At 36.4% G+C, this 26037-nt stretch overlaps 2 protein-coding genes and 1 long non-coding RNA gene across 4 annotated transcripts; 2 read left to right on the top strand and 1 right to left on the bottom strand.

Moving 5' to 3' along the window:
- Positions 1-1562: 1562 nt before the first annotated feature.
- LOC104231138 (uncharacterized) lies at positions 1563-4441 on the top strand. Its single transcript, XR_712044.2, has 2 exons — positions 1563-1855; positions 4097-4441. It is a non-coding gene; the product is annotated as an uncharacterized lncRNA (long non-coding RNA).
- A 2604-nt stretch (positions 4442-7045) lies between these two features.
- Positions 7046-21608, top strand: LOC104231139 (uncharacterized). Of its 2 annotated transcripts, none has more exons than XM_009784089.2 (17): positions 7046-7215; positions 8789-9019; positions 9105-9206; positions 10348-10452; positions 11074-11187; positions 11367-11498; positions 11656-11778; positions 11870-11965; positions 12265-12402; positions 13199-13280; positions 13516-14108; positions 14331-14468; positions 15984-16065; positions 16256-18189; positions 18440-18577; positions 19507-19588; positions 19717-21608. In XM_009784089.2, the coding sequence occupies exons 1-17, from the start codon at positions 7132-7134 to the stop codon at positions 21186-21188; spliced, it is 5646 nt and encodes a 1881-aa protein (XP_009782391.1). In that variant the 5' UTR covers positions 7046-7131; the 3' UTR covers positions 21189-21608. The 2 variants fall into 2 exon arrangements, with proteins under 2 accessions (XP_009782391.1, XP_009782390.1); XM_009784088.2 differs by having other exon boundaries at positions 11656-11787.
- Positions 21609-21967: 359 nt separating this feature from the next.
- LOC104231140 (elicitor-responsive protein 3) lies at positions 21968-25307 on the bottom strand. The gene is made up of 5 exons (XM_009784091.2): positions 25150-25307; positions 24150-24215; positions 23904-24030; positions 23014-23128; positions 21968-22322 (listed from the first exon to the last, which is right to left on the bottom strand). The coding sequence occupies exons 1-5, from the start codon at positions 25214-25216 to the stop codon at positions 22254-22256; spliced, it is 444 nt and encodes a 147-aa protein (XP_009782393.1). The 5' UTR covers positions 25217-25307; the 3' UTR covers positions 21968-22253.
- Positions 25308-26037: the final 730 nt, after the last annotated feature.

Here is a 26037-nt window from a genome sequence, read left to right as displayed (position 1 = left end):
TCTGTGTGTGTTGTCAAGGTATATACATTGTACAAGTGAGATGCATATCAATGCTGCAAATAAAAAAGGGCAGACCGATGCATAAGCTCCCGCCATGCGCGGGGTTCGGAGAAGGGCCGGACCACAAGGGTCTATCGTACGTAGCCTTACCCTGCATTTCTGCAAGAGACTATTTTCACGGCTCGAGCCCGTGACCTCCTGATCACATGACAACAACTTTACCAGTTACGCTAAATCTCCCCGTCAAATCAATGCTACAAATAGAACAACGATATATGTCAAACGGACCCAATGAGGGTCAAAATTTGAAGTGTCGTGGTTATAATAAACATTATTGGGCTGGGGCCTTGTATAATATGAAAAGTACAGTAGAGCACGGGCTGGAAAATTATACTGTATATATAAGGCAAATTCCGTTGTGTTCTCCCCCCCCCCTCTCTAAATATATATATATATATATATATATATTGACACTGCCTAAAAGGATAGCTCAATTTTTTCCCACATGTTCAAAACCTTTGTGAGGTTGCTAATTTTTTTCTTTTTTAAACCTTTTTTTAACCCCTTAACGGAATCCTGTCTCCATCACTGTATCATCAGAGTGTCTTGGCTGAGGATGTTTTCTTTGTTTTTTCAGGAAACAAGAGACTGATGACAGAGCTCATTAATTCCATACAAGCAGTAAAAAAAGCCTAATGGCTGCACATTGTGCAAAACAAAAGAAATGAGGTGAACAACCAAACAAGGGAATACAAATGAGATTAAAAAAAAAGGCCATCATTTGGGCAAACAATGTGTCTTCACCACAATCTTCTTGTGACAATTGATGTATGTGCACTAAATGTAATATTATTGGATTTTATGCCCTTAACAACTATATTAATATTTAATAATACTTTTAATATTAATTAAAAAATATGTAAACTATAAAGTTAGTTTTGTAATATTAAATTTGCCTTGGGATTGTCAAAGAATTATTAAGGTACATGTATCTAAATTCTTCACTATACAAAATTAAGCTCTTTAACTTCCCATGCGTATAATACTACCCCTGTTTGCTTTTACTTGTCCACTATACTAAAAAATACATTTTCACTTTCACTTGTCCACGATACTAAACCACGAGAGAAATAATTTTTTTCCCTATTTTACCATTATCATTAATTATGCATTCCACAAATCAATTCCCAAGACTTTTGAAAACGCTATCATTATTAATGGGTAAAATTATAAAATACATTTCATTTTTTTCTTAAAGGGAGTGCAAAGTCAAAAGTGAAAAGAGTAATTTTCAGAGCTAATATTTATAGTGCTTATATTTTATCTTCTTCTTCTATTTTTCTTAGCTTAAATATGAGGGGAGGGAGGGGGAGCTCAATGGGGAAGAAAGGGGAAGTGTTAGCCTAAATGGTGTGTTTCTGTATTCCTCAACGAATGTGGGTCACATTTTTCTATTATATAGAAAAGCCATGATGGTCGACCAAGGATAAAATGGTAATTTCACATAGCTGATCTTAAATTGAATTTTTATTAACATATCTTCCCCACGTTCTTTCTTCTAGAATTCTCTTTCACTATTACTTTGCTAATCATCTGCCATTTGTTAATGAGTTCTGGCCACAATTATCTGCCATTAGTACTAGATCTTTCTCGCTAACCTTCTTTTATTCTTCATATCTTTTTTTAGGAATTTTACTTTTTATTATCTCTAATCAAACTCTGGACTCAACTCTGTGTTTCACAATTGGGGATAAACTTGTCGACTGCTTCTTGATGAATGAACTCTTAGAGCAGCAATCGTCTACCAGGATGGAGTATTCCTGGAGCTTTTGAACTGCTGAACGGGAATATTGAGGTATACCCTTTCAATTGTTATTTTTAAAGGGTTTATATGTTATTTTTTCCTTTTTTATTTATCATAATTAATCCGTCGAAGGTAGATTCTCTGCTAATTTAGAGGTATAACCCCTTTGAAATGTTGAATTTTTTAAGGTTTAAAATAGGTGAAATTTACTAATCGCTGATTTAAAATTTTGTCGGACTACATTGCCCATTGATTCCTCATCTATACTATTATAGCCATGTTCTTTCACTCACTGATTTTAGTGTTTTTCATTATTTCTCTTTTGATTCTTCTTCCAACCTCCTCTTGAAGTTGATCCCGTGATTAGAAATGGCAGTTTTTGTACTTTTGTTTTCTTTATTTTATTATTTTAACTACTAAAATATTTTCAAGAGTCCCATAATATGCATATTGGGTTGCCAATGCGTAGCCAGTGCAGTGTGCGGGATTTTAGGATCATAAAGGTGATAACAGTGGATAGTTTTTGAATCATTTTTATTGTTGAACTGAAAAAAATTGAGGAGATTGTGTAGAGGTTGTTTATTTTTACGTCATTTGCTTGCTTTATACTGTGGCTACCATGTGAATAGCAAGAATACGTTATTATGGATCAATTACCTTACCTATCATGATTGTTGTTAAATTAAGAACTTCATACTGCATTATAATATGAGTATTTTATTTTCAATTCACAACTCAGAGTATTCATTCTTACCAAACAAAAAATATGAATTCAGTGGTATGGTGTCTACCTATTTGAACTTGCAGGATGTGCATGTCATATTTCAACTATAATTTAGCTTATCAGCGGACATAACCAATGGCCACATAAGATATTAAAAAGTAGAATAAATAGTTTTATGCCTTGTTCTCTCTTTTCTTTTCTTTTTCTTTTTAAAAAAAAAATGGTTAACCCATTGACATTTGTCTATGACAATACATTTAAATCCTACTAGTTATAATTGAACTACCAGTTATGCAAAAGAATAACATGTTGCGATATTGGGTTAATACAACAAGTTGTAATTCAAGTTGATGATTTTTGGAAAAAATACATAATAGTTATTATTGTTATTCTTTTAATATAGCAAAAAGATCTTGGAAGAGATAATGTCGTGAATGACTACATTAGCACTTTATTTTATATTGGATTGACTATTTACTTGTTGTAATTTCTTTTTTAATTAATGTTCAAGTTGTAACAACATGTCTAGTGATTTGCTATTCTCGATTACAAGAACTACATATGGCGGAGAAGAATACAATCAACTTAAAATTTTCAAGCATTTAGAGAAAAGGTAGTTTCCTATTGCCCGCAAAAGTTGAATACGACCTAAATACGAAGTTCATATGACTTAGAATCAACTCATTAATTGGTCTCCCTATTCTTTTTTCGGCTAAAAATATTCACTTGCTATTTCAGTGATTGAGTTTAGAATAATGTATGTATACTTCTTTCTCCTCTATACGAAATCATTAAAAAGTAAAATAAAACTTGGCATGTGTATTGCTATAACTTGAATTTAGTGGGATCACTTCCGTGAGTAAATACTTACCTAGCTCATCTTATGAATACCACTTATCTCTTGATAGTTTTTCTTATATCATCTCAATTATTGAAGTTATCATCCTCTAAAACCTTCTCTACCTTACCTTATAAGTACCACATCTCTCTTTTGATAGTTTTCCTTCTCAATTACTGAAGCTATAACCTTTTCAAGTAGTAATTTAAGTCCTCTAGATATTGTTACTTACATTACTTTTTTCCTTGACACGCATAACATCCGTAATATTTGTAAATGCTTACAAAATGCCTTTCCTTCTTTTACCTTTATATTTATTATTATTTTTTTGTTTATTCAGAGCTTATATTTTTATTGTTTGTGGGTTAGTGTACCATTTTGTCTTATTTCTTTCCTATGTTCTGTAGCTAAATTTGCAGGTACAACTTATCTTTCCTCCCTCCCTCCTTTTTTCCTCCCTAGCAAAACTAGCGCACATCCATATTATTGTTCAGTTCTTCGGGTGGGGTTTTACGTCTGCACTTTGTGCCAGTTTTATGTCTGCACTTTGTGCCAGTTTTATGTCTTACAGAATAAGATCATATACACTTCCAAAGGCATTTACTTCTGATATCCTTGACACATAAAATTAACTAATGTATGTATACTAGATACAAAGGTTTATGTTCTATACTTCTACTTGTTTATGAAATTATTTTTTATTTTTGGTTAATAATCAATCCATGTACAGGGTCTCGAGAAATAAGGAACAAATTAATGCCAGCTTGGAAGCGGTGTTGAGATTGATCCACGAGCACATTCAGATGATATCCCAAAATTTATGATCGGACAAATCAAGATTTTTGACTAGCTTTCGTAAATAAGCTTATAAGAAATTGTTTCAGGACTTGTGTTTATGTAGTCGAAACTAAGTGACTCAGTCGGCAGACTACGTGAAAGGTCAAACTCCTAAGTTTTGAAGGAAAAGAATAGTAATGTAAGTTAGTAGGATAGGTATTAGACATATGATATGTGCACCAACTGTTTCGACTTTACAACTTGATAATTGAATGAGGAATCATTTATTTTGTTAAAAGGCTGAATGATGATAGCCAAGATGCAAGTGTTGTCTGTGGTATTTGCAATAGATACTACATCAGATGGTGTTTAGTGATAATTACAACTTTACAGAATTTGAGAACAATAAACCTATAATATTCCATATTTGGGTAATGAATATTCAGATTAGTCTTTTCATGTTGGGTAATGAAATATTGGTTACTTCCTACGGTTTCTTTGACCATTCTAGTTGGATTCCCAAATGAATTCTCCAAAGCATCATTAGAGAATGATAGTTGGTTTAAATCTACAATGTTGGGCCCGTGTTCTGCACGGGCAATCCTCATCTAGTTTAGTTATAAGTCGCATTAATTTTTGCGACATACAAACCACATTAATATGGTAAATGATTTTGGAAAAATACGAGTTATGTCCATTTATAAGTAGCTTATTATAAAAATTGGTCAATTCATAAAATATTACTAATATTAGCCAATTAGCTATTTGTAGCAAAAAAGTTCAAATTTTTATTTTCTTTTGAGTGAGTATTATTATATTAGATTGGGTACATCTTAAGGAGCTTGAATCTCAGGTTTGAGACGATTTGATGGAGTTTTGAGATGGTTCGAATTGAAAATTCGAAATAGAAGATGAATATGATAAAAATGATAGGTGTATCACACTGTATAACTTGTGTAACACATATGTATCAGATGTGTATCACATGTAAATCCATGTATACATGTGTGTGAGGTACATGTTTGATATATGTGTCGCTAACTCGATTTTAACTACGAATTTTGATACCAAATCAGCTCAAATCACCTCCAATCTTCCTTAAATTTTGTATACCGACTCATTTATATGTTTTCAATGAATCTCAACCATACCCCTTTGAAAAAGTCCTTTTTACTTAGATTTTTGGAATCTTGTATGTATATTTTTTTTTTTTTTTTTGTATTTTATCACTTTATTTGCTACCTCATCCATGGAATTTCATTTCCGTATTGCATCTAATGTTACTGATCACGCTTGAAAATATGGAGGGAGATATTTCGTATGATTCTTGGAGAGAGAACTTTATTTCTTTGGATTTTCAATTTTTATACGTGTTTGGCTAATTTTGGTAAGTTTATGATTAATGGCTAGAGGTTGGTAAGTTGAGACTTTTTTTTGTAAAAATAGCACGGTATAGCCAGTTTTCGTATTAGTCATTCAAAAATAGCCAGCGTTTACCAAGTCAATGAAAAATAACCACTATTTTGCTGCAACAGAGACTTGTCCAGCATAATATACTGGAGTTAGGTGCACCTGTGTATTAACTCTAGCATATTATGCTGGACCGGTATACTTTACTGGCTCCAGTATAATATACTGGAGACTGGAGCACTGGTGCTCCAAACTCCAGTATATTATGCTAGAGTTCTAGTGTACTTATGCTGGAACTCCATCATATTATGCTCGAGTTCTAGCATACTTATTCTGGAACTCCAGTATAATATGTTGGAGTTCAAGTATACTTATGCTGGAACTCCAGCATAATATATTGGCGTATTTTCCGAGTTTTGAACAGTGTTTTTGCTCATATTTATCTTTACATGAAAAGTAGCTAAATTTCGATTACTTTTGAAATTTGGCTATTTTTGAACGATCAGTTGTAAATCTAGCTATTTTTGAACGATCAGTTGTAAATCTAGCTATTTTTGAATTTCTCCCGACTTTTTTGGGACATTTCTATAAGATTTCGAATGATTTTTATGCTAATATTAAACCGATTATACCAAGTAATTTAGTGCATTTTACGTTCCCAAATCAAGATTACTATAGAAAACTTGTTGTAGCTAATCATGCTATATACTTTTTTAACGAAATAAAGTTGTTGGTGTAAAAGCTGTACACTAATAGTGTCAATGTCATTTCCAAAAAAATGGTAGGAGCATTGATAAATTTTTTGAAAACAAAATTAAGTATTTGAAAATAACAATAGTTCTATTAATTACAAATTATACAAGTATATAAAAATATTTTATTTTCTTGTCTTTTTTACATTTTCCCTTTTATGTTTATCAAACATGTCAATAGAAAATAGATAAATTATTAGTGATGAAGTATAGTTGAAGGGTTCAATAAGGAAACTGAGCCGATTAAATTAATATAGTACTTTTATCAAAGCGAAATGACTAGATTAGAGTTAATTTGCAAATATTATGGTCGATAACAACTTGTGAACAAATTTATCTATTAAATTGATATTATATTGACGAATTTTAATATGAAATTATTAAAAAACTCTATAAAATGCTCAGACTTTTAATATGAATCTCGTATTTATTTTTATTGAGTTTTTACTTTATCAGGTCAAAATATAATATTAAATAATTTATTTTTTCATTGATAAATCTGTATTTGATTAAACACATAAAAAATTTCAGTACTTTCCTTTTACTCCATATAGCTGTGACGTGATAAGGGAAAAAACATTGATCAATAATTAATAAACTTTTGTGTTAATGAGAAGTATTAGGAGTAGATTATATAAAAATGTAAAATTATGTATGAAGTACGTAGTAATTTTAGGTACTAGAAAACATATCGGACACGTGTTTCTCCACTTCACATATAGTCCAGTTGCCTAACATAACCTTTCTATTTACTCTTTCAGCCTTTGTTGACCCAACCCTTAAAAGTGTTCAGTTTCAGCTGAAATCGTGAGTAGATTCCGGCGATATGACCGTCGGAGATTCGCCGGCGGATTGGCCTCCTCCTGGATGGACTGAGGATGTCAAAATAACTAGCGGAAGAAAAACCAAGGTTAAATAATTGAAAGTTCTTTTTAGCTAATTTATAATGAATTAGGATATTGCTGCTGTTATTCTGTGTTTTATTCTTTGAGATTCGTTCAAATCCAAATGGATTTGCGGTAATTTTGCTCAATTTCCCCTTTATTTGTTCTGGTTCGATTTTTTTAAAGTGCGTAATCAGTCAATTTTGTAGTTTAACTCCAGATGGGTCTATGGTAATTTTTTATGGGGTTATTCAAATAACTTTATTATTGTTGATTTATGGGCTTGATCAACTTGGTAAACCAGTTGCATGTAGAATCTTGAATTACCCATTTTATCGAAAATGGTTTTATTGAATCCCATTTGCTGAAGAATTATACTGTAGTAAAAACTATTTTTTTTGTGTGTGCGCGCAGAGGCGGAGCCAAGATTTAAACCTTATGAGTTCGGGTTTGTAATCCTTTTAAGTTACTCTATTCTAAATTAATAAGTTGTACATATTCAAAAGATTTCTTAAGACAAATATATACATGGTTGGAACAAAAGCTATTGGGTTCGGCCGAACCCGCATCCCGCACTTTGCCTCCACCCCTGTGTGTGTATATAAAGCTATTGAATCCCCTTTATATGGGGTTAGGTCACATGTCCAAATTGGATTGAATGCGTGAAATTTCCTTGTGTAAAATCCTGGCTCCACTACTGACATCATCGTTAAATGACCAGAGTCTAAATCAATTTCTTCCCATCTATCCAAGCCTTGGTGGATAGAATTTGCTGGTACCTGTTGCTGGTAGGAGGTGACAGGTATCCTGTGGAATTAGTCGAGGTGTGTGCAAGCTGGCCCGGACACCACGGTTATCAAAAAGAAAAAAAAAATCAATTTTCCCCTTTCTAGCTTTTTATGCATACCAACTACTAGTTGGTATTATGGCCAATAATGTCTTTTGTTTTAGTGACTTTTATGACAGAGTAGAGGCGTAGAGATAAGTGCGAGAGTTAGAGAACCTATAGCTTAACAGAATCCCTAATTTGCCTTAAAGCACAAATATTCAGTATTGGAATGTAACAAACTCGAATAGAGTGGAATGGTTTAGAGGAGTCATATATTCGACCCCAAGTGATATGGGATGGATGCATAGTTGATTGTGATTTAAGTGGCCATTATCCATATATTATAACTTACCAGTCTTTGAATTATTTGGAAATTATCGCACCAAGGGTGTGGCCTAGTGGGCAATGAAGTGTGAGAAAAACCATGAGGTCTCAGTTCAAATCTGTTGACTCAATTTGTAAGAATGATGGATCTAGCATAAGGTTATTTCCTTTAGGAATTGAAACTTTCCTCAGTCTTTGAACTCTTCTCGATGTGCTTCATATTCTCTTTGGAGTATCTCATGTAATTGTGTTCCCGACTTGTCTTGGCTAATCTGGATATGTGCAGTGATGTTGCAACATTAGAATCTGCACTTTAAAAGATTGTTACATATGGAATAGCCGAATAGCAAATCAACTGCCATTAAACGATGTCATGTAAGAGATCTCATAATCTTTCTGCGTATACGGCTTGCATCACATGTTGTTGTCGTCATTTCTCTTTTCAGTACTACACACATGTGGAAACTGGGAAAAAGTTCTATTCCAAGAAGGAAGTCACTCGGTATATGAACACAAAAGATACTTGCCATGATGTAGCGCAAGTACTGAATCAAGATAAGAGTAGCACCGAGAACAATGTTAGTCAAATGAATCATCAAGATAAGAGCTTCTCTGAGAACAATGTTAGTCAAATGAATTATCAAGATAGGAGCTGCTCCGAGAACAATGTTAGTCAGGTAAGTTTTGAAGGTAAAGTAACAACGACATTCTACTTTTTTGTACGTGGTTTATCTTCTGAGATCTGTGACTTGTTATTGTCAGATTGTTGAGGAAACAAAGAAATCTCCTGAGTGGTTACCTGCAGGTTGGATAGTTGAGTTGAAGACTCGTAAGTCTGGCTCCAATGCTGGTTTGGCTTACAAGGTATGGAAATGGAAATCTACCAACCTCATACTTGTGGCTATGATTTGTTATAATACGTGTCTTTTATATTTCTTTTAGTGTGAACTTTCTGAAAGATTCGCAGTGTGTCAATTTCTGTGATGTATCAGCATGTCTTTTTGCAAGATTTCTCACTTAAGTAAACAGATAACATTGCTCATGCGAATTCCATGTACATGGCACTCCGTGGCATACAAATGGTCATGCTGCTTTTGGTTCTGCTGGTAGTTTATCTGAGTCCCAAAATGCCAATAATATTTGTTCACTGAGGTATTGATGAGAATGCAGATTCCAGGCAATATCTACTTCTGTTTAATACTAGTTATATAGGGTTTATAATATAGGGAAAAGTCCAAATTTACCCCTCTACTATATGAAATATTTTTATTTTACTCTCAGTTATACTTTGAGGCCATCTATACCCCTACTGAGACATTTTGCCCTTGATTTTTAACGGCACTCCAGCGTGGACGGGGTGAATTCCACATGTCGAAAAAGGTCCAAATTTACCCCTCTACCTTTTACTGGGTTGAAGTTATCCCTCGTTATACTTCGGATTGGAACTCCATTAGGGTCAAGAGCAAATATGAGGATTTCCTAACAGTGGGGGTATGAATGGCCTCAAATTATAATGGAGGGTAAAATGCCCTGTGAGCTTTATAAAAATTGCTATTTTACAACATTGTTTATAATGCGTTTTAGCAAAATCAAATTTGGTTCTATTATCAACACCTTGATTAGTTTAATCATCGGGCTAACTCTTGAAGCAGTGATCTGCTGCATCTAGGCGAGGTTTGATAATTAGTGGAATATTTAGAAATTTTCAGTAAGAAGCCTCATGATTTAATTTAAATATACAAATTTTGAGTTCTTGTTTTCATAGGAACTTCAACCAAGTATTCCTAGAAACTTCCTTAGGGGCTTAGCTTGTTATAGTCTCTTTTTCTTTTTAACAGTTCCGTTGCTGCAATACTATGCAGCAGAATGTGGTAGTCCGAGTTTGCAACTTCTCAGAAAGAACCATGGCCTTTAGAGCAGCAATGATGCTATTTTGCAGATAACATGTTCCAATCACACCCTCATCTTTAGTTTACATTCATATTGTTTTTGGCTGTTCTTCCAGGTTTACATTGATCCATCAACTGGAAACAAATTCTATTCAAGGCCGGAAGTATCTAAATATCTCAAAACTATGAAGCAGAACGACATCACAGGAGAAGAACAGATAGTACACTCTCTCCCTTTTGACTTTCTCACCATGACATTCTGTTTTTAGTTTTTATACCTTTTTTCTAACTGATTCATGCATTTACAACTATTGGACTTGAAGATATCCTCTTTGCTCAAGATGCCAAATATCATTCTTCTTAAGTCAAAATTATGTTTATGAACCTGATCTTTAAAATGTTTTAAGAAACTAGTTCAGCTTTGATTATTAGGAGAAGTCATACAATGCCACATAATAAAGCTGGTACAGCGAAAACAAATATAAAGAAAAAGTACTTTGGATGAGATTTGATCTCCTTCTTGGTATCTCTGTCTGCATAACTCTAATAATGAGTACTCTGTTTCTACGCTATATAAGTAAAAAGAACGTTTCGTGTATTTATTCGGCAGTGGCCCCCTAAACGAAAAGGTACTCTGGAGAGTTGCACCATACATTTGTAACTAGTTTGAAATGAAAAAAATCTGTCTTTGGGCAGCCTGACACATATTTTGGACATTCCTTTTAGGAAAGAGTAGGTAAAAGTTTGATGGAGGGAGCAACTTGCAGAAAAGAAGTTGATAGTAGCTTTTGTAGCCTTGAGTTATTACAACATCTTCATGTGTAATTATGTTTTTGTTTCAGCATGGAACTGGTGAAGTATCCTCTTCAAATCAAAAAGCATCTGAGAATTCCAAAGATATCGGGGGCCTGAGTCGCATATCCAAAAGGCAGAAATCTGACGGCAATCGGCCCTCGGTAAAAACTATTTGTTCTGTAATATACTCATGACACCGCTAAAGATTCGGTTGTTAGCTGTGTAATTTAGTATGTTACCTATTTCTCTAGTAACATATAAGTGGCAGTTGAAAGCAATTCATTGGGTGTTGCATTTAGGTAGTGCAACTTATTCTCGTCAAATTATGTTTTTGTCTCAGCATGACATCAAGGAGGGGTCATTTTCCAAGCGGAAACCATCTCAGGATTCTGAAGAAGTTGGGGAACCGAGTTGCATATCCAAAACACATAAATCTGGCATTAACAGGCCCTCTACAAAGACTTCTGCTTCTGTAATATACTCAACATACTTCTGAAAATATTTGAGATTTTAATTCAGTATGGATTTACTGATTCTCGAGTACTATCTAGGTTGCTGTTGAAAGCAATTCAATGGGTGTAGCCTTGAGATATTGCAAGTATTCTCATGTAATTACGTTTTTGTTTCAGCATGGTGCTGGAGAGGACTCCTCTTTAAATGAGAAAGCATCTCTAAATTCCAAAGAAAACGGGGTACAGAGTCCCTCATCCAAAAGGCAGAAACCTGGCAGTGACAGTCCCTCTGCAATGACTGTTTGTTCTGTAATACCTCAGATCTTCTGATATATATGATTTATAGCTGAGCTATTATTCACCATAGGTTACTTTTGTTGTAAATATCTAGGTTGCAGTTGATTGCAATTCAGTGGATGAATTACCCCCAGGCTGGAAAAAAGAAGTCATAATTCGACAAACTGATCGTGGGATAAGAAAAGACCCGGTATTTCTCTTTATTCCTCAGCCCCTCTCTCTCTCTCTCTATATATATATACACACATGGATATATATATGTTTGTGTGTATATATATACACATATACACATACATATATATACTCACATACCCATAATCTATTCAAGGGGGACATTCTATTTTGCACCATTATGCAGTATTTTAGCATACATGAGAAAGGTGCTATGGGAGCAGGGTTTGGTGGGCTCCTTGTGTGATAGATATGAAATGCTGCTACAGTAGATATATATTCAAAGTTGAGAATTTTATATTGACTTGGTCATTGCAGGTTTACACGGATCCAGTGCATGGGTATAAATTTCGCTCCAAAAAGGAAGTTTTCCGCTATCTACAAACCGGAGACACTAGTAAGTGTGCTAGAAGACATTCTAAAAGGAATGCAGCTTCAACTATGAAGGATAATTCTGTAAGTCTACGCCTTTCTCGATTCCCCTCCCCCCTACCCCCTACCTGTCGCTAGTTGCCACTGTTATCAGGCTACTTGTTTGATAACTCCTTTTTTAATTTTAGTGCTCCTCAGCTTGCGTACAGAACCTTGTTGGTCATATTTTTATGTAGTTGCCTCCAGCGAGATGCACCAGTCTCAGCCCTTTAGTAGGAAACATATTACATCCTGTAAGAGTAGTGGTGTAGTTGGTGCTTCTGTAACACGTTGTTCGTGTATTGGAGGTACTGAAGAAGCTATTCTAAAACAGGCTCATTGAATTAGTGAAATTTAAGTCACATTAGAAGTAGTATCCAAGTTTAAAGAGAATAACTCCACATCTTACTATGCAAGTTTGAAGACAATCTTACATGTAATTTAGCTTTCTACAAAAAAGAATCTTACATGTAATTTGGCTAATGACTATTTGATCAGGGGCAGAAGGATTGCTCAATACCTTACGCTTCTAGGAGGAATCTTGTCTATTATTGCATATCAAATATAGTCATTCAAGTGTAAAATCAAAGTTAAATGGCTTTTCACCATATTAACATTTCTCAGCATGGGTATATTCTCTCTTTCTGTGTAACTGATTGATCTTGAAATACCTCCACCTTGTTCTTAATTAGCCTTATTTGGTGTCAGTACTGTAATCAGCTTTAATCTTTTATACACATGAAGTTTGCAAGCTCAATTTGCTTATTATCAAGACTAGTGGATGTTGATTTATCCTGAATGGGAGGATCACTGATGGTTGGATACTTATTTCATTTGATAGCACACGACAGATGATGCCAGTTTGAAGAAATCAGAGTGCTTTGTGACAGGAAGACAACTTTTTGCCACTGAGGAGGCGAAAGGTGATGATCTGTAGTTGGAAATATTGCCCCATTGTGATATGCTACCATTAAAAAAGAAAAAGATTGCCCCATTGTCCCAGTCTGAGAGGACATACATTATTTATTCAATATCTGGTCATCCATACTAGTCATTTCAACACCCTTCATTTTACTTTTCTTCATTAATATGTTGACCTGCTTTCCCCTAGCTGTTGATAATTATTTCTCAATTGTGAAACTGGAATTTCTGATGTAGGGGAAAATAGTTTTTTTACTTGCTCACCTGCACAGCAAGTTGAGAGTTCCAAGAAACTTCCTGACTGCAGTGTGTCTGATCCTAACATCATCATCACATCCATTTTAGCTGAGATAAATGAGAACCATTCCTTTGAAGATGTAAATGAAGATGCTGAAATAGGAACTGTAAGTGTTGGTGTTGAAACGCTATCAGCGGTTTCCACTCAGTCAGATCTCCTCCCAGAGCAGCAGCTACCAGAAAATGAGCAGGAAAAGCATAATTATAAAGCAGGGACGCAGCAATCTGGAAAATCCAGAAATCCAAAGTCACTTAAACCTGGTCGTCGGGTCTCCAAAAGACTTGCAGGTCGAGAACCAGAAGCAGCGACCGACTTGGATCTAGGTGAACATGCTCTTCCAGCTGTAGTTGAGAAATCTGCCTCCCTGAATGTCTGTGGTCAAGAATTGCTCCAGCACTCCGATCCTACACCGGAAACTGGTAACTCTGATCAGGCTTCTTTGAGTGGAGAAGCTTCAGTGGATGAATTACCCCCCGGCTGGAAAAAAGAAATCAAAGTTACAAAAAAGGCTCGTGGGATAAGAAAAGACCCGGTACTCTCTTTCTTTCTCTCTCTCTTTCTCTCTCTTTTTACTTGCATGCACATTATCCTGTTCACTCAGGGTCTATTTTGCACCATTATGCCATAATGGGTTATGCATGAGAAAAGCTGTGCTGCATTAGCAGTAGGGGCTGCTTATGCGAGGGGTGCTGCATAAGTAGATTTATATTCGAAGTTTTTTAGTGCGGATTTTAAGTTGACTTGATTATTGCAGTTGTACACTGATCCAGTGCATGGATATGTATTCCGCTCCAAGAAGGATGTTTTGCGCTATCTGCAGACTGGGGACATTAGTAAATGTGCTATAAAACCTTTCAAAAGGGATCTAGATGCAACAATGAAGGAGAGTTCTGTAAGTCATTTACATTTCTGCACCTCCCTCCAGTTCCCCTGTCACCTCTGTTATTGCTATTTGTTGGATAAGCTCCATTTTCCACATTACTGCTAAAACTTGTTGGTCATATTAGTATGATGGTGCCTCCAGTGCTATGCGGCAGTTTCAACCCTCTACTAGTAAAATATATTAGATCCAGTAAAGAACTGTGGTGAAGTTGGTGCTTTCTGTATTTTGTTTCAGGAAGAACCTCTTCTAAAATAGGTATGCTTTGTTCTGAGACAGAGTGGCTGAACTAGGGAATATAAAAGGAACACAGATTAAATCCGTGAAAGCAGTAACTTGAGTCAACTACAACTTGTCAAGAGTGGACAGCCTAGTTGTAAAGCCTGTCCACCTCCAAGCAGGTTGGGTTTGAGTCATGAAGGGCGGAAAGTGGGGAAGGGTAACTGTTGGATCCGGAGTAGGGGATTTGGGCGGTGGAGTCTCTCTCTCTCTCAAGATGCAGATGTTTCCCAAGTTTAAAGAGAATAATTCCAGATCATACTATTTGAATATAAATATGTGGAGACAGTAGCTTATGATACTATACCAACTATGCTCAAGAGGGTTAGAAGGAATGACTCAGTACCTTCTGTTTCCACAGTTTGAACCATGAGCTGATGAGCATTATGAACAACCTTTTCTTCTAAGTTCTTTAAATAGGAAAACCATGATAAACTCTAGCTAATGCGATAGAAGGTTAAAAGAAATGACTCCATACCTGATGGTTCCCGGATCTGAATCACCATCCTGGGCGTTACCGTTGTCCTTTTTCTTGTAAGTTCTTTAAATGAGGGGGAAAATCTTTATATCTAGTATTTTACATATCGAATTTAACTGTTCAAGTTGAATGTCTTTTCATTGTATTAACATTTCACTGCATGTCTTAACTCTTTATATAATAGAATAACCTTGATTTTTTTCTAATGAAGTGGTTTCATTGATGGCATCAAGAAGATGCAAAGAGTACAAAAGATAGTTATTACAAAAGAGAGTTTGTTGGCCTCCATTACATGAAGTTCTATGCTTAGGATAGGAGCTAACAAAGTCCAAAAGTTTGTCAGGGGTATTTACAGGAGGTAGATTGCACCAACTAAATAAAGATAAAAGACATCTAGTGCTTAAGGGAGTGAATTGGAGTTGATATTCCATCAAAATATCTGCGGTTCCTTCTGTCTAAAAACACCAAAAAATTCTTGCAGGGATCACTTTCCTTTTCCTGATGGATTTACCAACTTTTCAAGAGCTCCAATATTCATAAGCATACTTAATATTCTCTTGCATGACCCTGAAGTTTCCGTACCTTGTTTTAATTTTTAACTAGCCCTTATTTTATTGTCATGGGCTGTAAGCACGAATCCCCTATGTATTTCACTGTTTGTGATGAGATTCAGTTTTGGCAAGCTCAATTATGTGATCTCAGGACTAATGGATGTTAATTTACTTTGAATGCGAGAATTTTCTGACGGTTGAAAATTTTCTTTTTGGTAGCCCGCAGCACATAACACCAGTTCGAAGAAATTAGGGTGCGCTATGACTGAAAGGCAACCTTTTGCAGCTGAGGAAGCCAGAGGTGATACTTCTTAGTTAATATTCCCTTGCACCCCAACTTTTAGAGGAGATATGTGATTAATTAAGTATCAGGCATCACTAGCAGTCATTTCAATTCTTTCATTCTACTCTTTTCCCTTGGTATATGTTGTATAAACTCTTTAAATATCGGTAATTATTTCTCAATTCTGAAACTGGGATTGCTGATGTAGGTGAAAAACGTGCTGTTACTTATTCACCTGCAGTACAAGCTGAGAGTTCCAAGAAACAGCGTGAAAACAGTGCCTCCAATGCAAACACCAGTATTACATCAGCGGCTGATATAAACACAAAGCATTCATGTGAAAATGTTATTGAGAATGCTGAAATGAGTCTGGACACGGAGCCAGAAATAAGAGACTCAAATGCAGACACAAAAGTCATAACTGCTGAAAGTGTGGTTGCTGAAAGGCTATCAGCTGTTTCAACTCCTCTGTCAGATCTACTCCCAGGGCAGCAATTACCAGAAAATGAGCAGGAAAAACATATTAATAAAGAAACACCTAAGCAGTCGAGAAGATCCAGAAATAAGAAGTCAATTACACCTGGTCGTCGGATCTCAAAAAGACTTGTCGGCCACAGCCCCGAACCAGTGGCTAATTTGGATCTAGGTGAACGTGCTTTTCGAGCTGTGGTTAAGAAATCTGCCTCTTTGGGCATTCCCCTGAATGACTGTTGTCAGGAACTTGTCCAGAACGAAGATCTTACAGTAGGAACTGGCAATTCTGATCAGGCTTCTCTGAGCAGAGAAGCTTCAGCGGATGAATTACCACCAGGCTTAGAAAAAGAAATACTTGCCCAGAACAAAGATCCGACAGTAGGAATTGGCAATTCTGATCAGGCTTCTCTGAGCAGAGAAGCTTCAGTCGATGAATTACCCCCAGGCTTAGAAAAGGAAACACTTGCCCCGAACAAAGATCCGACAGTAGGAACTGGCAATTCTGATCAGGCTTCTCTGAGCACAGGAGCTTCAGCGGAGGAATTACCACCAACCCGGGAAAAGGAAATACTTGCCCCGACCAAAGATCCTACAGTAGGAACAGGCAATTCTGAGCAGGCTTTGAGCAGAGAAGCTTCAGCAGATCAATTACCACCAGGCTGGGACAAGGGAATACTTTCCCCGAACAAAGATTCTACTGCAGGAACTGGCAATTCTGATCAGGCTTCTCTGAGCAGAGAAGCTTCAGCGGAGGAATTACGACCAGCCTGGGAAAAGGAAATACTTGCCCCAAACAAAGATCCTACTGTAGGAACTGGCTATTCTGTTCAGGCTTCTCTGAGCAAAGAAGCTTCAGCGGATGAATTACCACCAGGCTGGGGAAAGGAAATACTTATCCAGAACAAAGATCTGAGCGGAGAAGCTTCAGCGGATGAATTACCACCAGGCTTTACCTGGAATAAAGGTCCGACATTAGGAACTGGCAATTCCGATCAGGCTTCTCTGACCAGAGAACCTTCAGCAGATGACTTACCACCAGGCTTTACCTGGAATAAAGGTCCAAGAGTAGGAACTAACAATTCTGATCAGGCTTCTCTGAGCAGAGAAGCTTCAGCGGATGAATTACCACCAGGCTTTACCTGGAATAATGGTCCGACAGTAAGAACTGGCAATTCTGATCAGGCTTCTCTGATCAGAGAAGCTTCAGCGGATGAATTACCACCAGGATTTACCTGGAATAAAGGTCCGACAGGAAGAACTGGCAATTCTGATCAGGCTTCTCTGAGCCGAGAGGCTTCAGCGGATGAATTACCACCAGGCTTTACCCGGAATAAAGATCCGACAGGAAGAACTGGCAATTCTGATCAGGCTTCTCTGAGCAGAGAGGCTTCAGCGGATGAATTACCACCAGGCTTTACCTGGAACAACTGTCCGACAGTTGAAACTGGCAATTCTGATCAGGCTTTTCTGAGCAGAGAAGCTTCAGCGGATGAATTACCCCCAGGCTGGGAAAAGGAAATACTTGCCCAGAAGAAAGATCCTACTGTAGGAACTGGCAATTCTTATCAGTCTTTTCTGAGAAGAGAAGCTTCAGTCGATGAATTACCACCAGGCTGGAAAAAAGAAATCAGAATTAGGCAAAACGCACGTGGGATAAGAAAGGACCCGGTATTTATCTTTCTTCCGCAGCATTTCTGTCTCCCCCTCCCCTCCCTTCCCGCACGCGCTTCTCTCTCCCTCTCTTTCTCATGCACATCATCCTATTCAAGCAGAGAATGTTTTACACCATTCTGCAGAAATGGGATATGCATGAGAAAGGGTGCTTCTGGAGAAGGGTTATGTCACTGTTTATGTGGCAGGCATGGAATGCTGCATTAGTATTTGTAGTTAGTATCTTACGGTAACTTGGTCATTGCAGTTTTACACGGATCCAGTTCATGGATATGTATTTCGCTCCAAAAAGGATGTTATGCGCTATCTGCAAACTGGAGACATCAGTAGGTGTGCAATGAGACCTACCAAAAGAGATCCGGATTCAGAAATGAAGGGTAATTCTGTAAGTGCACCTTTCTGGATCCCCCACCTCGGGTTTCCTGTCAACTCTATTCTTGCTACTTGTTTGATAAAGCCTGTTCTCCATGTTACTGCTATTCAGCTTGCATATAAATCTTGTTGATCGTATTTGTATGAACCCTTTACTAGGAAGATATATTCGATCCTGTAAGAACAGTGATGAAACTTTGTTTTCTGTATTGGAGGTGCTCTACACCTATTGTTAAACAGACATGCTTCTTCTGAGACTGAGTGGCTGCTTTAGAGAACACTCACAGGGAAGATAAATTTGAAAGCAATGACCTTATCCAAGTTCAAAGAGAATAAATCCACATCATACTATTTGAATTGGAATATGTGGAGACAATAGCTTATGTGAAACTATAGCTAAATATGATGTCATAGAAGGTTAAAAGGAATGACTCAGTGCCTTAAGAGTTACCAGATCTGGACCACCATCCTGAGTATTATCCCTATCCTCATAAGTTCTTTAAATGAGGGAAGTCTTTATAAATTATAGCTGAAAACGTTTTTCTCAGGGCAAAAAAAACTATGGCTGAAAACAGTGCTATAGAAAGTTAAGAGGAAAGACTCAATACCTTGTGATTTCCAGATTTCAACCGCCATTTCATGCATTATATAAGCTTTTGTTTTCTTTGTGAGTTCTTAAACGAGGAGGATAATCTTTATGTCCAGCGTCTTGCATGTACAAATAATCATGCATGTGGAAACTTTAAGTGGAATGCCCTTTCATTGGATTGACATTAAGCAGCATGTCTTTAATGGGCGACAGCAATCACAAATCCTTTATGCATAGTTCGTGACAAGATTGGAGTTCGGCAACTTCAATTTTTCAGTTCTCAATACAAGTGTATGTTGATTTTCCTTGAAAGGGAGAAATTTCTGACGGTTGACGCTTCTTTCTTTTGATAGCCCTCAACACGTGGTGCCAGTTCAAAGAAATTAGGGTGCTCTTTGTCTGGAAGACAGCCTTTTTCTATTGAGGAATTAAAAGGTGATGCTTTTTTGTTGGCAATTTTGCTCAATTCCTCCAATTTACTCTTGTCATTTATATTTGTTCTGTTGTATTCTCTAATCGTTGAGAGTTATTTCTGAATTCTGAAACTGGAGTTGCTGATGTAGGTGGAGAGTGTTTTGTTACTTATTCACTGGCACTACAAGCTGAGAGTTCCAATGAACATCCTGAAAGCAGCGTGTTCAACAACACCATTAGTTCATCTACTGTAGCTGATACAACAGAAAAGCATTCATGCGGAAATGTAAATGTAGATGCTGAAATAAGACTAGACATGGAACGAGAATTAAGAGACTCAATTGGAGACACAAAAGCTATAGCTGCTGAAAGTGTTGATGTTAAAAGGTCATTAGCTGTTTCCCCTCAGATGGACTTCTTCCCAGAGCTGCAATTACCAGAAAATAAGAAGAAAAAACATAGTAATAAAAAATTGCCAGCGCAGTCGAGAAAAATTAGAAATGAGGAGTCATTTACACCGGTTCGCCGGGTTTCAAAGAGACTCTCAGGCCACTACTCAGAAGTGGTGCCTGATTTAAATGTAGGTGAATGTGGTCCTGGATCTGTCTCTTCAGGCCATCCCCTGACTGTCTCTGGTCGGGAATTGTCCCAGCAAGCTGATCTGGCCACTTTGGATCAGGCCTTTCTAAGAAAAATAGCTTTATCACAAGATGATCCGTTGGAAATTGTGAAGTGTCCTTCAGAGGGCCAAGCTTTTAAAGAGCAGAAAGCTGCGAAGGAATTAACAAGTGAGAAACAAGATGATAGAAGAATATTGCGAGATCCTCAGCCAGCTGAAATATCATATGAAATCGGAAAGGTTCACTTGGAGCACCAGGTGGTTAAAGAAAGGCCTACAGCACAAGACAGTCAGAAGAGATTATTGAACAATTCTTGGCCAGCTCAATTAGCATGGGGAAATAGGGTACTCCCTGTGGAGAACCAGTATGTTTCAGAAAGGTGTTCTGTAGAGCAGGTAAGTGAGAAACACGATTATGAGAACATGCAATTGCGAGATTCACAACTAGGTGAATCATCACAGAGAAGTAGAGAGCTTAATGTGGAAAATCAGCCTGTTAGAGAAAAGCAAACAGGAGAGCTAGTAACTGAGAATCAAGATGAGCAGAGCAGAAGATTGCAAGCACAACTAGCTTCTTACCCATTTGGGGATTATTGGTCAGACCCATGCATGGAATTTGCATTCAAGACCCTTACTGGTGCGATACCAGTAGAAGATACCCTCGCCTTTCAAGGATCTTCCCAGCAAGAATTCAATACTTCTTACACTCAGGCTGATGATGGGTGCTTTGAACTGCCATTATTCAACACTTCCAGCTTTTACATGAATGATGTTCCTAGCCATTGCACTCCATCAGAGGAGCGCGTTCCGCTGGAGCAACCTCCAATAACTCAAACCTTTTTGCCCACTGGAAGTAATAGCATGCCAGGTTGCAGTAGTGTTGTTTCTCAAAGTCCAGGTTTGGACACCCAGGCTAAGGATTATCAATCTAAAGTTAAATCGCAGTGTCCAGGTATGGACACCCAGGCCAATAAATCAAACTTTTTTGCCCACTGGAAATAATAGCACACCGGGCTGCAATAGTGTTGTTTCTCAAAGTCTGCGTTTCGACACCCAGGCCAAGGACTATCAATGTAACATCAAGTCGCAGAAGTTGGATCAAGTAATAACATGGAACTGCTCTTGTTTGTGTGAATGCATTTTTGTGCAGCTATTACCCTCTAGCTGTTTTAAACTTTTTTTGATGCAGTTTCTTGACTTAGGGGGGCTGTCTATAATTGGTTGATGCTTCATCAACAGGTAATGCTTCATCAAATGTATGTGGGATGAGATGGATATATTAGATTTGTTCGATCCAGGTGGTCGAAATGTAGATGCAACTTTTTGAATATTTAGATCTCATGATCAGTAGTACTTTAGACAATCTTTTTCCCACTTCAAAAGGCATAATAGACAAAAGTTTGCTTAATGTTTTCTGTATAAGGTACGATCTCTAAGCTTTGGTAGCACGTAATTTTGTCGGTGTTCTCTCTCTCTCTCTCTCAATGGATTGTTAAGGGATTACAGCTTGTGGTGACATAAACCGGAAGTGGATCTCTTGGTTACCCGATTCATCTAAGTGTTCCTCTTCAGACGGGAAATTATCTATGAAACTTGAAACAAGGCATATGTCACGAGCTCGAACCTGTAGAAGATAAAAGCTGGTAAGAAGGGTAGGGGGGCGAGTTCATTATCCTTCGAAAAGGATGGGTTCATCGTCGTCCATACTGCAAACCCGATGTCAGTCATTATTACAACAAAAGATAGGGAAGTGTTCTAGGCAAGTGGAACACACTGAATGATTTCTTCACTAGAATTTCAGAATCTTATACCGCATGGTTTTGGAACTTGACAATTTGGAAGCTATGGTAAAATCATATTACATAATAATCCTTATATAACAACTCATGAAATAATAAATCGAAAATCATGGCAAAGAGCACCAAGCAAAAATTTGCCTCTTCTCTCTACAAACCACAAAAAAAGGGAAAGAAAACCCCAACATGTTCATTTAAGTATATATATTGGAACACAACGTCTGGAATCAAATTGGTAATCTGAAGAACAACATCAAATTGATCGATGGACTTATGCTTCACTATAAGAAGACTCTTTCCATCCGCCATAGCTTTCTTCTTGTTCTTCTTCACGCTCATCCTGCAACATAGAAAAAGATACGATGCACTTAGCACGCTCATTATACTTGCATGTCTGGATGTGCTAATTTTTAGAGTTCTTTATCTAGGGTCAACAACAACAACAACAACAACAACAACAACAACCCAATATGATCCCACAAGTGCGGTCTGGGGAGGGTAGTGTGTACGCAGACCTTACCCCTACCCTAGGGTATAGAGGCTGTTTCCAATAGACCCTTGGCATCCTTCCCTCCAAGAACTCCCTACCTTGCTCTTGGGGGACTCGAACTCACAACCTCTTAGTTGGAAGTGAAGGGTGCTTACTTCAACTTGCTTGAGATTGAGGCATAATAGTAGTTGTTATTCGGTGCTGCCAAATGTCACGGATCCCCCCCCCCCTCCCCCTCTCTCACACACTCACACAGGCACACATATACACATCTTTTTTCCTTTAGCAGTATCTAACAAGCTCAGAAATTTAAGCGGGACAAAAGATACACAGTCAGACCTCTCTATAACAACCATTTACTATAAAAGCCAAATTTTTCTCGGAACCGATTTTTATATTATGTTATAATATATGTCATCTATAAAAGCACTTTACTATAGAAACCAAAAAAATATTGGAACAAACAAGCTGTTATAGAGAGATTTGACTGTATCCAATGTGAAGCATATGAATTAATAAAAGTGGGAAGAAAGTAACATGCCTGAGGAGTAAAAGTGAGACCAACTTTAATTTCTCCGCAATATTCTTCATTTTTAACTACATTATATGCAGTTGTTGGGATGCTTCCTTCTGAACAAACTGGCTCAATAGGTATCCTGCATATATCATACACATGGAAATAGTTCAAAAACAAATACCAACCATTCAACTTCTGTAACAAAACCAATAATCTCTGAAATTTTTAGGTCACGCTCGTGTAAAATAATCACTCGAAAGTAACATATGCAGATCTCCAACATATTAGCAGTGGATGCAAGTACAACCATACTCTAAGTTGCTCCGACACGGTATTTTAGGTGCTGCACCCGTGTCGACACGATACTAGTATGGGTGTAGGTATGAGATTCGTACTGCATCTGGTCAAACAATTTTAGGTACTTTGACCACGACGGATGGAAAAATTTGAAACGAGTACAATTTGATCCCCAAATCAGAACCAAAACTAGGGCAAATTTGAAGAAAATAACATACTTTATCTAGGAAATCACTCCTTTACTTATCTACAACTTGAGAATAAAAAAAATTCACATTCTACAAGCTATATGCGTATGTATTCAACAAAATTTTCTCATAATTTAGTGATATTTTTATTTTTTTGAATTGTTTTTGCCGGATCCCCGTACCTGTATCCATACTAGAATCCACATCCCCGAATTTTAGAATTTACGTCTTGAAGGATCCGACCACTAGATCCGCACCTGTATCCGTACTAGAATCCGTCCCCGAATATTAGAATTTACATCTTAAAGAATCCGACCTCTAGATCCACACCCGTGTCCGAGCAACTTAGACCATACTATCAAACTCAGACTATGTTTATACATACAAAAAATATGTATAAATCTTAGATTCACCTCTAATAATACTTACTTGGCTTCTCCTACAAAGTCGTCTTCACCTACAGAATCACTGTCCATTATCTTCAAGAACAGTTCTTCAACACCCTCAGAAATAGAGAAAATAAAGTTTTCATTCCATTCAGGTTCACATCCTTTCCCTATGGAAAACCAACATCAAGATCATCATAAATTTTATTAATCAAATTTAATTTTTTTCTTAATCAATGTGAAACTAATAATACTAAAACACTTAACCAAAACGATTATGACATTATACCTGATGCAACACTGCTCTTTTTCTCCTGAGATCGACAAGTTAGGATCACATATGGATCCATATTATCTGTATCACCAGAAGTAATACATTTAAACAAGCAAAATATATGAGAAATTAAAAAAAAGGAAATAGGCGAATATGATCTGAGTAAATATTCTCTTTTTAAGAAACGATCGTGCATTTTTAATTCCGAATTTTTTTTTTTACTTTTTTCCGAAATCAGCGTTTGTTCATAAAATTTTTAATTTTCACTTGAATATGCATTTTGGAATTTTTCGAAAATTTGAAAAACTCAAAAAAACTGTTTTTTAAAATTTTCACTCAGATCACCCACAAAACTTCAAAAACAACCCAAAATTTTATTCATGTCCAAACACAACTCTAATTTTCAAATACCATTTTCATTTGAAATTCTTTTTCACCTTTTTTTTAAATTTTACAATTCTTATGTCCAAACACCCACTTAGTTTATCACTTTATCAACATAGATCCCCAAATTGAAGTCAAATGACCAAGATGAATGTTGAATTTATTATTCCTTTGAGTCCATTTTATTTGACATTATTTGACTAGGCATAAGCTAAATTTAAATTTACTAGTTTACTGTAGAATAAAAATATTAAAATACTAAAGAAAAACTTAATTTGAACAAGAAATCATCAAATCAAATATTATAACGAAACTATTAAACTGATTTGATTTTTTAACTTGACTAGTTCACTAATCATCAGCAAGATTAAGATCCAAAATACAAATTCAAGGTCTTTTCTACATCCATTGAAATAATTCTCCTGGATCATAAGATCAGTTATGGTATGGTGAATTTAAACTTTTTAAAGGCTTGAATTTTCTATTATTTATTTTATATATTAATTTTCCACCAAATTCTAAGGAGAAAACAGAAATCCACATCCAATTCAACTGATCAGACCAAAAAACCGCAAAAAAATTAAAATAAATAAATAAATTGACGAATCAAATAATATTGCAGATCACTTACTGAGAAAATCAGTATTATCAAGGCCTTTAGCTCCAACGAGAAGTACTTCAAGCATTCCTCGCGACATTTTCAATGGAAAATATCACAGATCCCGAGGTAAAAAAAAGAAGCAGATTCTAAATACAGAAAAGTTTAGGACAAAGAGATTCTACTTTGAGAGGAAAAGCCGGTGTTTTATACGAGCGAAAAGGATACCGGTTTAGGTGGGGTTAGACCGGGCTGATTATAGCTTGAACCGGCCGGGTGAGCTCCTTGATTGGTGGTGACCGGTCGGCTGGAGTAGGGATCTGGTGTGATAAGTATATTATGTGAGTTGTGGATCTAGCATATGGAAAATCACATGGTGTCTCTTTATTTTAATTTCTTTTATTATTTAGGTCATATATATATTGACGATTTAATAAATTTGTAAAACCAGCTGACTTAAAAGGTAATTACAAATAAATATTAATTAGTAATTTGATAACAATTGTAAATAATAATAGGTTAAATTACCACACAAAAAATACTTTAGACTTAATTTTTTTAAAGAAAACTACCAGCTATGTTCATTTATTAAGTAACTTATTATAAAAATTGGTTAGTTCATAAAATATTACTAATATTAGCCAAGTGTTACCTATATTAGTTAATTAATTATTTGTAGCAAAAAAAGGTCAATGTTTTTGCTTTCTTTTGAGTGAATGCTATTAGAGATTGGTACATCTTGAGATGATTTGGCTGAGTTTTAAGGTGGTTTGAATAGTAAATCCGAAGTCGAAGATGAACATAAAAAAAATAATATGTGTATCACATATGTATCAAATGTGTATCACATGTATATCTGTGTGTGAGATACACGTGTGATAAATGTGTCGCAGAAGAATTTTTTGAACTCAAATTTAACTA

The sequence above is a fragment of the Nicotiana sylvestris genome, chromosome 8, assembly GCF_000393655.2.
Source record: "Nicotiana sylvestris chromosome 8, ASM39365v2, whole genome shotgun sequence".
Classification (NCBI taxonomy): Eukaryota; Viridiplantae; Streptophyta; class Magnoliopsida; order Solanales; family Solanaceae; genus Nicotiana; species Nicotiana sylvestris.
The sequence above is the reverse complement of the archived record's forward strand: the minus strand, read 5'-3'. Positions and strand labels throughout refer to the sequence as shown.

Excerpts from the sequence above, each read along its gene's own strand:
- LOC104231140 (XM_009784091.2), bottom strand. The coding sequence starts at position 25,216 with ATGTCGCGAGGAATGCTTGAAGTACTTCTCGTTGGAGCTAAAGGCCTT. Across the intron at positions 24,031-24,149 it reads AAAGAGCAGTGTTGCATCAG|GGAAAGGATGTGAACCTGAA; the intron begins GTATAATGTCAT and ends GGTTTTCCATAG. Across the intron at positions 22,323-23,013 it reads GTCTCACTTTTACTCCTCAG|GATGAGCGTGAAGAAGAACA; the intron begins GCATGTTACTTT and ends TCTATGTTGCAG.
- LOC104231139 (XM_009784088.2), top strand. The coding sequence starts at position 7,132 with ATGACCGTCGGAGATTCGCCGGCGGATTGGCCTCCTCCTGGATGGACT. Across the intron at positions 9,020-9,104 it reads CCGAGAACAATGTTAGTCAG|ATTGTTGAGGAAACAAAGAA; the intron begins GTAAGTTTTGAA and ends TGTTATTGTCAG. Across the intron at positions 18,578-19,506 it reads CAGAAATGAAGGGTAATTCT|CCCTCAACACGTGGTGCCAG; the intron begins GTAAGTGCACCT and ends TTCTTTTGATAG.